This window comes from Ptychodera flava, chromosome 15 (assembly GCF_041260155.1).
Source record: "Ptychodera flava strain L36383 chromosome 15, AS_Pfla_20210202, whole genome shotgun sequence".
NCBI classification, from domain to species: Eukaryota; Metazoa; Hemichordata; class Enteropneusta; family Ptychoderidae; genus Ptychodera; species Ptychodera flava.
Window position 1 is genome coordinate 28904518 of NC_091942.1, and position 13808 is coordinate 28918325.

The 13808-nt window shown below is 39.5% G+C and overlaps 1 protein-coding gene across 5 annotated transcripts in view; it reads left to right on the forward strand.

The window, feature by feature from the left end:
* The window catches only part of LOC139151799 (protein tweety homolog 2-like), a 74418-nt gene that overhangs the window by 39652 nt on the left and 20958 nt on the right, over window positions 1-13808 (forward strand). For all 5 annotated transcript variants that reach the window (XM_070724794.1, XM_070724792.1, XM_070724793.1 and 2 more), the window contains 3 exons: window positions 6795-6906; window positions 7520-7758; window positions 8791-8886. In XM_070724794.1, coding sequence (XP_070580895.1) covers window positions 6795-6906; window positions 7520-7758; window positions 8791-8886 — 447 coding nt within the window. The remainder of the gene's footprint in view (window positions 1-6794; window positions 6907-7519; window positions 7759-8790; window positions 8887-13808) is intronic.

Genomic DNA, 13808 nt, shown 5'->3' on the forward strand with positions numbered 1-13808 from the left:
TGTATTTTGCCAACTATAAAACCATGTCTTTGTAGTAGTGATTGAGGTATCTGAGCATGAAAATGGTTTTCTGTTGCTGTATGCTGTGTGGCCATAAATTCTCACACTTTAAAATTTTTTCAGCTGTAAGTGAGCAGAAAAAATTATGGTTAAAGGTTCATAGCACCTGACTTACATTGATGGGGTCGTGTCTTCCAAATGGGTCACAATATTCTGTGACAAGGTCTGTATTGGTACATGTATGCTGACCCTAAAGGATAGCGTTCAAGGTCAAGGGCGAGGGTGTCAACATATAGGACAGAGTACAACGCCATGTACAAGTAACGGTAAAGATGTCATGGACAGTTGTTTGGTGACTAAGATTCTTTGCAAGCAACTGCTCCATAGCGATTTGCTAACACTATGTATGAAATGGAATGTTAGCATATTTGGAACATGTGAATAACATTTAGGAGGCTGTGTAATATTTCTACTGCCTCCCCAGATTTGATCTTTCATGGCATATTCTGGTTGGAACTATGTGCATTACAAATCCAAATGTGTAGGATCAGAATTGCACATGTGTAGTACACACACCCTTGAGATGTGTGGTTTTTAGAGCCTGGCTGACCAGACATTAGTTCAGTTTACGTGGCTAGAAGTTTGGCTTTGTGTTAAGCATTCAGACGCCATGCTCTGCGTAAAGGAGAGTTATAGGGATGTGCCCTGGTGTATTCAGGGTTATGAGAGTGTTGCTATGACTTCATTTGATCACATTAGTGCTGGCAATCAGTGTATAATTTAATACAAGATGAGTCAATGATGATTTATTGAATCACCGTGGTTCTAGTCCTCACCTGAAAGCTGTGCTGATGTCGTGAGAGAGAGAAGGAAAAGAAAGTGTGAATGTAGACTCTTCTTACACACTACACTCACGGAGTTTAATCATAAACGCACTTTTGAAATGACACATTCTATTGAAATTTTACCTGAGTCATCGTCATGATTGACACAAACTGAAAATAAACAAAGTCATACAGGAAATGTGCATATTCAGTGTTGATAGAGATTGTAGTATGTAAACCACAGTTCCTCCTTCAGTGTTATCGCCAGCTGGCTCTCTAGGGGTTCATGTACAGTATTCGGTTTTTGTACACTTTGGAGACTATGTTTGCACATACATCCTTTCTGTGCTAAGTTTGACCCATCTTTCATGTCCAATAACTGTAATGCACTATTATTTTCTAGTTTTATATTGTGTTAAAAGTTCCTAGTTTTGGATCAAGACAGCTCAGCCTTGTCTTGCCTCATTTTACAGCTGAATATACAGTATTCCACTGTTTAAATTTATTGTTGCTATCCACCATTTTCTCCAGAATTGGCATTGCAAATGTGATCACAGTGTTCTCCCCAGGATTTTTTGAGAAGAGGGCGAAGACGTGGTGCGAAGCACCACAAGCGACCGCCTAAGCGGTCGCGGGGGGAGGTCAGGAGGGGGGTGTCCCCCCTCCTGCCGTTGGAGCTCTTGAAAAACAGCGATTAAAATGGTGTCATTTGGTGGCACTTGGGAGTATTTTTTTCAGATTTTTTCCGTATAAAAAACTCAAAGGAAAGGAGATCTGAGACAGTGTACCATAACTTTTATTACAGTTCACTGATTTCAATTATGAAGATTTCATTTTTTGAAAACGAAAACGTAGCGAGAGACATACATTTATTCATCGATGTCAAAATTATCACCATAACACTCAGGTTTGGGGAGCATTTTTTTCAGATTTTTTTCGTACAAAAAACTCAAAGGAAAAGAGATCTGAAACAGTGTTCCATAACTTTTATTACAAACGAAAACATAGCGAGTCTAGAGACATACATTTATTCATCGATGGCAAAATTATCACCATAACACTCACGTGTTCTCATCCTGATACAAGTCCGACCGAGCCTAAAATTAGGTTGTTTTGCTTTTGGAAGGAATACACAAACGAAATTCTAACCTCCTATAAAAACTTCAGTGTACTCTGCTGTCCTTGGTTACCCTCAAGCTCCTTGCCATGTTTACTCAGCTAAGTCGGTTACCTAATGCACGGTCCCTATGGAGGGACCGTGGCTAACGTAACGTTACGGACTGAGCCATGCAAATATGGCTGCCTTCGATGAGTTGCACATGGGCTTATGATCTCGGATGACATCACAAACTCGCGAGATTTGCAAGATCGATGAGAATTACGTTTGCAGTCTGCAGGATCGACGCTCACGCTCGCATTTTGCTTGTAAATTACTGTCAACTTTTTTTCCCCGTACATTTTATTGTTTTATTTTCAAAAAAATAAATCTTTTCATTTCTGGCAAGGGGGCGCTCGGAATTTACAAGAGGGCGCCACGCCCCTGTTACCTTATTCAGGGAGAACACTGGATCATCTAACACAAAGTTTACATTTTTTGGTCGTTTAGCGGAGACCTACATGTGTATGTTTCTAGACCTATGTTTATTGTGCATCATACGCTAATCACCACTATCAGCTGGCAACCATCGTGCATAAGAAAAACAAAAGGAAAGTGAAAGTATCTCAGAATCATTTACATACAAAGTACAGTGTAGTTGTCAAAACTTTGAGATGATCTTACACTAGTGAAGTTATTTGAGTACTAACAGATCCAGTGATATTGCCATTAAATTATTTTTGTAAATCAGCTTAAGCTAGTTGTGTGGCCCTCATATAAATAAACTGAGCAGGGTTACTGTGTACTGTGGCAGTTCTGTTCTGATCAATTTATTACACACTTGGGATACACCATCCTGTGTGCAGTGTTGCCTCTGTGACCTCATGTTACAGCATTTAACGATCAATGGTGACAAACCTCAATGGTGCAGTATTCAGATTGTTTCAGGGGGTTGCTGTCCTGGTTCAAAGTTACTGAAAGCCAGACAGGTTATGTAGTAATGGTTGCCAGACACTAGTATAGAGAATCTGCCATTGCAGAAGTTTTAATCTGTACATGCTCCTGCCCCCTTGCACCACTATAGAAGGCTTTGTTTCAACCAGAGTATTTTAAGCTGTGTATTCGGACTAGTATACTTGTTCTGTAGCTCTGTTAGACTTTTGGAAAGAAAAGCATTTGAGTATACTTTCTCTTCTCAGTACCATCACTATCACTAAGAGGGTGCTGCCTTAAGATGATGTACGTGTTCTTCCCAAAGCTGTGATAAGTGCAGCTATTAAACAAGCCTAGCAATGTGGGCAGAAACATGTTCCAGCAAATTGCAGACCTTTAATCCTATATATGCGTACGCCTCAGTACTTTGACAGAGACTAAGTAGAGCAGCCCTTCCGCTCTCCTCTCTGTGATTTGGTTATCTGTACATGCTATCAGTAGAAAAAAAAACGTGCCATGCAAGGGGGCTGGAAGGTCAAATAAAACCTTTGTACAATGCTGACCTTTATTTGTAATGAGGTCATAGACAATAGGTATTTCTAATGATGATGGTTGTGTTCAGATAATCTGACGTCCTCTAATAATGTGGGAAATGATGGTATATAGATTAATCCATGCTCATCACATGACAAAGTGCCTGAGTCAGCAACAATGATGTGGCGAAGTAACGGGAAGATGATGATGATGGTGATGACGATGATGATGGTGATGATGACAATGATGATGGTGATGATGGTGGTGGTCACGATGTTGGCAATGATGAACGTGATGATGGTGACAATGATGATGATGATGATGATGATGGTGACAATGATGATGATGATGATGATGAATATGATGATCATAATCGTGATAATGACGACAGTGTTTTTGCTGTGATTTCTGTACATAAGTGAATAATTCATGAACCCCCCCTATCGTTTCTCTTATCCCCTGATAAGATTGCATTGGTATGACAGGAGGAATCCCTGTATTACTTACTAGGGCACTGGCCTTAACGAAAGCACCTTGACAATGGTTATGATGATGTGGATGAAGATAATAAATGTAAAGATGAAATGAAATTTGGTGATTTTGATGTTTTGTTCTGATAAATGGAGAGACTCAGTGGAAACAGTTTGACATCCACAAGGCTATACAGTTCACAATCAAGCGCGATATTTCAAATCAAAAGCTGTTGATAGAATGTTACATTCAAATGAATGAAGTGAATGTCAACCACAGTGAAACGATGGTGCTAGTCACTCTATGCTTTGTGAGAGAAGGTGATTCACAGTATTAAAAAGTGACTAGACCTCATAGGGGAGAACAGTTATAGAAGTTCTCAGCACAGTGCCGATGGAAACGTAGGTAAACATGTATCATGCATCAGGCAATGCATCTAACTGAAAAGGTTGTAAATGATATGCAAATGTGAAAAAAATGTTTTATGGTAATTTTTCCATTATTTGCACTACATTTCAGTGTACATGGTGTCATACAGTACTCAAATGTCATTTGAAAGTCAAATCCAGGAACCTGCAGTGTTGTAAATGGACATTTTTCTTCCTGAAGAAGTTACTTTGTTGTGCATGTATATGAATCATCCAGAACTGACATCCTGTCTCCCCCAGGATGAAATTGTAACAAGAAGATACTGTGCCAAGAAGTTTTTTATTCAGAATTTCAATGTGCTATATTGGGAATAACAAAAAAACCTGCCAACTCGAATAAAATAAACGGAAATGGTGTTCAGAAGATACAGTACATGTATGTGTCAGTTCAAATAATACACATCCTGATAAGAAAGGTTAATTATATTACCCTTTCACCACCATGGTTTGACCCAAATCTGTTGTTGTCAATGGTGATTTGGACCTCTTTACAGGAAATCAGGGGTAGACAGGTTAAAATTTGCCTCCAAAGTGGATTCCACATTACCGCTAAGGAAAACATGACATAATGTGTAATGCTGGTAGATCCGTAGCATTGCATACAGTCTATTGGTTGTGTTATGTTGTATTATGGGATTGCCTAACAGGGAAGAGGATTACATTTACAAGAAACTCATAAGGTCAGATTTATCGAAGTAAACAAAAGCTAAATAACCACGAAAAGGTTAATATTTTCAACAGTTCAGTCTACAACTATTTATTTCCCCCTTTGTATGTAATTGTACACTTGTGGATGTGTTTATATTGTCTGAGGAAAACAACTTACTCTTTCAGTCATAGGGTAGATCTGTAGCTGAGATGAGTATAAAATATTTTTAAAAAACGACATCATTTATGTCGAGATAGTCGCTCAGTGAACATTTTGAAATAATAAATTGCTGAATACAGTATATCCTAATCTTTAGAAAAGTAGCCCTTTGTGTTGAATCTGTATAAATTGGTATGGCTATGCAGTGGTTCAGATAGTGTATCAAATATGCATGTCGGCGAACATCCCCTGTGGGTGGATTTTGTCATTTTGAAGTTTCTGCAGACCTCAGCAGACTGTTGTCAGGGCAACAGGCAATTTTAAAGAATAAGCTGCTTTGCACGCCTCTCTGAAATACCCGGGGTATTTACTAGAATAAAAGACACTCATTTGGCATTAAGACAGGAGTATTTCGGTAATAAGGTCTATATGGATCATGCCCTGACACACAGGACAAGTGGTGCACTATTGTTCCGGTTTTCACCGTGGCAATTTTCCTGCTTAGATGTATTTCATCCTGTATATGTGAGCTCGGAATGTTTGAAGATGTGAGACTGTTTGCACACTGAATTCTGCATTCATGGCATTTGCGTAAAGTATTAATGTATCGTTGTGATCCGTAGATGCATCGGTCGTTGATGGCTTGTATGCCTTGAATTTCCTCAATCAGGCTCTGAGATCATATAGACATGTATTTACTGTTGATGTCTGTCTTCACATATGAAAAGAATTTGTGGGATCCCACCTTTGTAAGAGAGAATGTACATATAGATGTACAAGTATTTTTATTTTCATCTCTGATAGTTTGCATTTTTTCAATGACAGCAACGAATCAAAATCAGAAAATCACTATCAATAATTGAAAGTATTCTGCAAGCGTGTGCATTGTGTGTGTACCTCCCCCCTGTGGATTAGAGAAATTGGTCTCCATGGAAACTAGTTCCCTCTTTGTAATTCAGAGTTGGGATGCTGTATGATGTAAACCATGACATTTTAATCCTATTAAAAGGAGTTTTTGTTCAAGGAACAGTCTGAACCACGGTCAAACCCTCCAGTGCCTATTTACAGATGCAACGGAGCAGTTTGAAATAGGTGTGCACTCCACTCCGAGTTTCCAGCTCGGCAGAGATATTAGTCCAGAATGATTTATAGTGGGAGATGGTGAGACCTGTAATATGGTGTGAATAATAGCATTTCTAATGCTTCTAACACAGGGGGGCTTATTCAATTTGTTCTGTTGAAATATAGCCTTGTCAGGCAGATTGAATGTTGCCGACCTGTCTCCGTATAACTGCCTTTGTGTCTTTTGTGATATCATCCCGGTTAATAATTTAAGAACAGAGAATTTTTATATCTTACTTATAGCTAAAGAAATGTTCGCAGATGTTATCCCCAGTGAGCAATGTAATAGTTGTCAGTAATATTTGCCTCGGGACATAAAACTTGGTGATCAAATATACCATCTAAATTTCCTTTACTGCTCATTGGGTGTACGAGTGTTCTGAATAGAAGCTCCTTAAAGGAGCCGTGCAATTACTGGGCATAGTATTGCCAGTCATTGTCAAAATCACTTTGTGAGCGTCGGTAATACTGCCGAAGGTGAAACCCATCATATGCACACAGACTGATAATGAAAGCCTTGCGGGGGAAGATATCTGTTTCTCATTGGGCTGTATTGCTGTTATTTTCTGTCATCCTAGGGGAGCCATTGCTGTTGGTCTCTATGGCAACCAGGTGATTGCAAAGGGAGTCGAGAAGTTTGCTGTCGCCACTGAAGAAGCAAATAGCACGCTGGATGACATCGAGACGAAGGTAGCCTATTAAGTGAAATTTATCCAGGAATTACCTGGTAGCAACTCAGGCAATGTCAGATTAAACTGAATGGCTGGCAAATATGTTGTAGGAGGGTGAAAGTTTGGAAAGAGAGGATCTGATGGACCTACATTTATTGACTATAATTTAAAACCGTGAACTAGTTCAAAATACAGTAACATTGTCAATAAAGTTTTAACATTTAATAATGTAAGCTATTTAGCATAAAAATGCTGTTCAATTAATTTTTCACAGTTCATAATCTGTTGTCATAGCATTATTTATTTAGAGCATGGAAAGGATATCATTGGATAATTCAAAAAAATTATTTTTTCATTTCCACCGGAAGGTGACCTTACCATATAATGTACATGAATGCAAAACCGTAGGATATCAAATTTTTAACATGAACAGGCGACGCATTTTAATGTCTGAGCAAGACAGTTTCCTTTTCCTTCCACTTGTAAACAATTAGCAAAAAGAAGACATTTGCCCACAGAAGCACTTGAAATTGGACAAAAATGTTTTCAGCTACTGTAATCCCCATGGGAGCAAGTTTGGCTGTTCCCCTTGTCAAAATTTAAGCATAATTTAACATCCTTTCTTTGGGCAGGTGGAAATAATCGACAGAACTCTGAGCGATGACATGACCCAGGAAGTGGAAGACCTACAGGCTGTGTTCAAGCAACCAGGTAGCAATGCCACGGTACAAAAGAAACTACAGGACCTTACCAAAGATATGATGACAAAGATAGAGAATGCGGCCGACAGCATCATCAATGTACAAAATGAGTTAGAAGATGTCACTCTTGATTTGTCCATTTTATCAGTGGATACATACGAATTCTACAGGCAAGTTTTTCTGACCCCATAGTATCTCAGTGAAGTTTTGCAACTCCCTGTGGTATTTCAGTGAACTTTTGCCTCTTTTGCTAAACTTTAGGTGTTCTAAGTATTTCCAAAAACAAGACAAGTTGTCATGTAAAGTTTACGAGAAAAATTGAGTGATGCAGAGAAAATAACCCCTTCATTGACTACAAGCTTGGCAGAAAAATCTTGCCAAGCATTGAGAATAGCCAGTCAATTTGTCTGGGTGTCTGGCTACAATTGAACACCTCATCCTCGATGTTTCCGAAATGAATCTAAGCTGTTGCCTGCCAGCAGTGAAGCTGACAGTTCAGTATTCTTCAGTCATGATGGCACATCTAGTTCACAGGGTACATCAGATTTATTTTTATCCTGTGCAAAAGTGCAAATACACATTAATTTGGAAGAAGTGTTCAGCAGTGTGAAACTAACAGCAAACGGCAGAGCAATAAAACCATCCTGTTGAGTTTGCTAAGTATGAAAGTGGGTTCAATAGACACTGCTTGGGGAAAACAGCAAAGGGGGCTCCTAATGTGGTTACTCGCTGCAATCACTGTCACATTTTGTCATTAATTGCAGAAGATCACAGAATGGATAATTGCCTTGCCTAAGTTTGCAGCGTACTTAGAACCGAGTGCTTCTGCAGCATATCTGTAATGGCATCAACAACCTCAAAACATTGCAATCGCTAGGTATTAGGGAAAATTACCATTGGCCATGTACAATGTATATTGCGTCTTGTTATCTACTCTCTTCTTCTTCCTTTAAACCGAGTTTGTAATCTCCTTCAAGACGAAACTCGTAAATCTTGGAAATAAAGTATTTCAAATGCATCCAGGCACAGCCCTGAAGGTAAGATGGTTCCCCGCCCTGAAAGGTTAATCGCTGGTGTTCTTAAAGGAGGGATGCACGCACGCAGCGTTATCAGACTCATTCAAAATTGATGGACCCAATCAAGCATTGAAGCATATGAGAAATGTTTGTGACATTGTCTGGTTTTTTTTTGTATCCCTTCAGATGGCTGACGACTATCATCGTCTTGTGCTGGGAGGCGCTTGTCTGCATCATGGTGTTTATCGGAGTGGGCAAGACATCCAGGTGCCTTCTCTTCCTGTAAGTATCTGTACCTCATTAAAGTCAGCAACAGAGAACTGTAAGCTATTTTTTGTCCCCACGGACACCGTCCGGGGGGACTTATAGGTTTGGTCATGTCCGTGCGTGCGTCCGTGCGTGCGTCCGTCCGTGCGTGCGTCCGTCCGTCCGTCCGTTCACGCAGATATCTCTGAGATGCCTGGAGCGACTTCATTCAAACTTGGTACAAGGATTACTTCATATGTCATACAGATGCACGTCAATTTGTTTTGTGATACGATCCAATATGGCCGCCAGGCGGCCATTTTATTACGATTTTTTCATGTATAGAGCCATAACTCAGGCATGTTTCAACCGATTTTATTCAAAGTTGGTACAAGGACATCGACCAATGTCATAGATATGCACGTCAATTTGTTTTGTGATACAATCCAATATGGCCGCCAGGCGGCCATTTTATTACGATTTTTTCATGTACAGAGCCATTACTCAGGCATGTTTCGACCGATTTTATTCAGAGTTGGTACAAGGACATTGACCAATGTCATAGATATGCACGTCAATTTGTTTTGTGATACGATCCAATATGGCCGCCAGGCGGCCATTTTATTACGATTTTTTCATGTACAGAGCCATAACTCAGACATGTTCCAACCGATTTTATTCAAAGTTGGTACAAGGACGTTGACCAATGTCATAGCTGTGCACGGCAATTTGTTTTGTGATACGATCCAAATGGCCGCTGTGTGGCCATTTTATTACGATTTTTTTCATGTACAGAGCCATAACTCAGGCATATCTCAACCGATTTTATTCAAAGTTGGTACAAAGACATTGACCTATGTCATACATATGTACGTCAATCTGTTTTGTGATACGATCCAATATGGCCGCCAGGCGGCCATTTTATTACGATTTTTTCACGTACAGAGCCATTTCTCAGGCATATCCGCATGTTTCGACCAATTTTATTCAAAGTTGGTAAAAGGACATCGACCAATGTCATAGCTATGCACATAAATTTGTTTTGTGATGCGATCCAATATGGCCACTGTGCGACCATTTTGTTACGATTTTTTCATGTCCTGAACCATAAGTCAGACATGTATCAAGCGAATTCATTCAAAAGTATTTTTATCACAGACCTAATGAAGAGGACTCTATCCTCTCTGAGGACCTGTAATCAAAACTACCCATAACAAGTGGGGACTGTGTCATCAACGATGACTTTTTGTTCCTAATGTTGTCTCAGGCAACTGTTGAATCTGGGTCACCAACCTGATGGGCATCTTTGGATTCTACTGTAACTCTATGACTGGTTGGCTTCTCACCTTGTCACTGTCTGTTCGGACAAAGAGATGTCTCACCACTCAAGTGTAAATTCGTAATTCTTACAATATGCCCAAGTTCATAACTTGATGCAAGTATCACACACACACACCCATGCACGCACGCATGCACACACAAATATACAGAGAGAGACACATGCACGCACGCACGCGCACACACAGACACTTACACTCACAAAGTTTATCGAAACTTTGAAGTACATATTGACATTTTAACCATTTCAGGTGTTCTTGTTCATCATGAGCTGGGTAGCCCATAGCACCTTAATTTGATTTACATCCTTTTTGTCTTCGATAAAGTGTTTGGCCCATTACACAGGGAACTTTGGGGTGACAGGGTCACGAGAGGTGCACTGTACTTACAGAATACCATGGTTACAGGGGAATGGCAAACGGGGCTGTTTCCTAGTAGTCTTTGCAAAATATATCAAGCTTCCTCAATGCGTGATATATTTACTGAAAAGTACATTCGCTTTGGCACTAAATTCGTTATTTGTGATGGGTAGTCACAAAGTTCCCGTCGTAATTTATGCAAATTGACGGTGTTGAGTAGCATGAAAATGGAACAGGCTATTTAAACACTATATTTTCGGACGCCCAGATTTTCTGTAGAGTGTGCAATTATTCATGATCTCACAACCTCCGACAAAGTGGACAAACATCACTGCAGCACTTACAGGGTGACACAGAGTGAGGTTGTTTCACTAATGGCGGAGATTGATCGTCAACTATATACTTACAGACATCACACAGGTTCACACGCATTCGCACTTACACAACTATGAAGTCATGAAATACATTGTAAATCATACACAGAGTAGTGAGTTCTCACAGAAAGAAATTAAAATTTGCAATAAAGAGAAACTTGAACGTAAATTAGCCTCGTAAATTTTACATCCTCATTTTGTCTGTCTGAGTAGAGATCAACCCAAAACGCCTTGAACACATATGAGCAGGTGGCATGTCTTTGTTGCCCAGAGAAAACCTCAGCACTCTGGAAGGTGGTTCTACCCCTTAGCGTACGATAAAAACTTTAATGGATATGGGAATGGAGCAAGATAGAAATTTTAATGTAATGTGAGAATTACTTCCAAATTAGAAATTCCATTTTGGAATGATCTCGAGTTAGAAATTTGAATCGGAATATTTCAAATTCCGGACCAGAATTTCAAATGCTCATCTCATCCAGAAAGTAAATAAGATAAAAAAATTCAGCTTTCTATACAAAGATATTGTTGGTTCCAAGGTCATTGTTTGTGGTGCTGGTAGTGTGCGAAAAATGATGCCACCAATTTCAATTTTTGGCCTCTTGTGAGAAGTATGTGAAGCTACACTGTCCCATCAAGTGTATGTCAGATAGTCACATATCTAGCTACACTTTATCTATTATATTTACTTATTTATTTATTTATCTATTAACTTAAATAAACTAATCAGTTTAGAGATGTTGTTATAAACTCAGGAAGCTTTTTTCTAAAAATAGTGTTCATGCAAAACGTTTCTAAAGTTGTGCCAAATTTTGGCTTTGATAAGAACTGGAACCCAGTCAGTGAACCATAGAGCAACAGATACCACCGGCAGGAAGATGGTATTGATAAGGCTATCAACCCTTCTTGTCTCCAGGCTGTAGTTTAACCCCATTATTTCCCATAGGTAATGTTTGCTCCATACATATATAATAGAAATAGGGAGATTATGAGAGAGATTTGCGAGGCTTCCAGTGTCAGTCGACACACTGTGACATCTATCACCACTGATTGATCTCCATAACTGGAACCAGAAGAGCAGGTACTGATGTACCAACTTTTAATACCTCCATTCAAATAACACGGAAAGTTATTGTTCCAAAGCCGAGTAGAAAAGCGTGCATTTGCCAAGACACACATCATTAAACAGATACCCAGCTGATAATGATGATTTAGACACGTGCGTTGCTATGGTATTTTATCAGAGATGAAATACATGAGGTTGTCAAGCACCCAGACAAACAAATCATTCTGAGAGTAGCAGACATGACATCTGATTTGATGTGAGCCCCAAAGGGGCTTTATACACATTTGAAGAAACATGGCTATAACGTTTGATAATATTTTCAGAAAGGGCGTTTTCTTCTTCTTCGGAAAGCCTACGTAAATACAGGGTATTATTCTTGATAACAGTGCATTTGTGCTCAGTACTGCTGATAAGTGACTGCTAGTCCAGATCACAACTGAGTTAGCGTTGGACACATATAGGCTGTGGTGGAAAGTTGAAAACTAGACATGTAGAACATGATTTTGGAAAAGAAAAGGAAAAGAAAAGACATCAAAAGTTACAGGCAATAGTGTTTTACATTTTATGAATTGAGCCTAGCCTATACGCTGCTTCTAGGTTATGTGAATATTTGTGTCCTTCTCTTTAGACCAGGGTTTCAGTTTAACAAGTCATCGTTGATGACACAGTCCCCACTTGTTAATGGGTACTTTGATTACAGGTCCTCAGAGAGGATAGAGTCCTCTTCATTAGGTCTGTGATAAAAATACTTTTGAATAAATTCGCTCGATACATGTGTGAGTTGTAGTTCAGGACATGGAAAAATCGTAATAAAATGGCACACGGTGGCCATATCGGATCGTATCACAAAACAAATTAATGTGCATATGTATGACATTGGTCAATCTCCTTGTACCAACTTTGAATAAATTCACTTGATACATGTCTGAGTTATGGTTCTGGACATGAAAAAATGTAATAAAATGGCCACACGGCGGCCATATTGGATAGTATCACAAAACAAATCAATGTGCATGTGCATGACATAGGTCAATATCCTTGTACCAAGTTTGAATAAAATCTGTTGAAACATGCCTGAGTTATGGCTCTGTACATGAAAAAATCGTAACAAAATGGCCGCAGAGCGGCCATATTGGATCGTATCACAAAACAAATTGATGTGTATAGCTATGACATTGGTCAATGTCCTTGTACCAACTTTGAATAAAATCTGTTGAAACATGCCTGAGTAATGGCTCTGTACATGAAAAAATCGTAACAAAATGGCTGCATGGCGGCCATATTGGATCGTATCACAAAAAAAATTGACGTGCATATCTATGACATTGGTCAATGTCCTTGTACCAACTTTGAATAAAATCAGTTGAAACATGCCTGAGTTATGGCTCTGTACATGAAAAAATCATAATAAAATGGCCGCCTGGCAGCCATATTGGATCGCATCACAAAACAAATCTACGTGCATCTGTATGACATATGAAGTAATCCTTGTACCAAGTTTGAATGAAATCGCTCCAGGCATCTCTGAGATATCTGCGTGAACGGACGGACGGACGCACGCACGCACGGACGCACGCACGCACGGACGCACGCACGGACATGACCAAACCTATAAGTCCCCCCGGACGGTGTCCGTGGGGACTAAAAAGAGGGATAGTCCAATAATAGCGGATCCGGACAGATAAGGTTGCCTGTACTTCAGACCTATCATCAACATAGCACAGCATATATGACAATCGTTAAAAGAGCAATTTTCCAGTGGAACCACTTGAAAACTGAACTGTCGATGTCTGATGGTATCACATGAGTGGCCTTATTTGG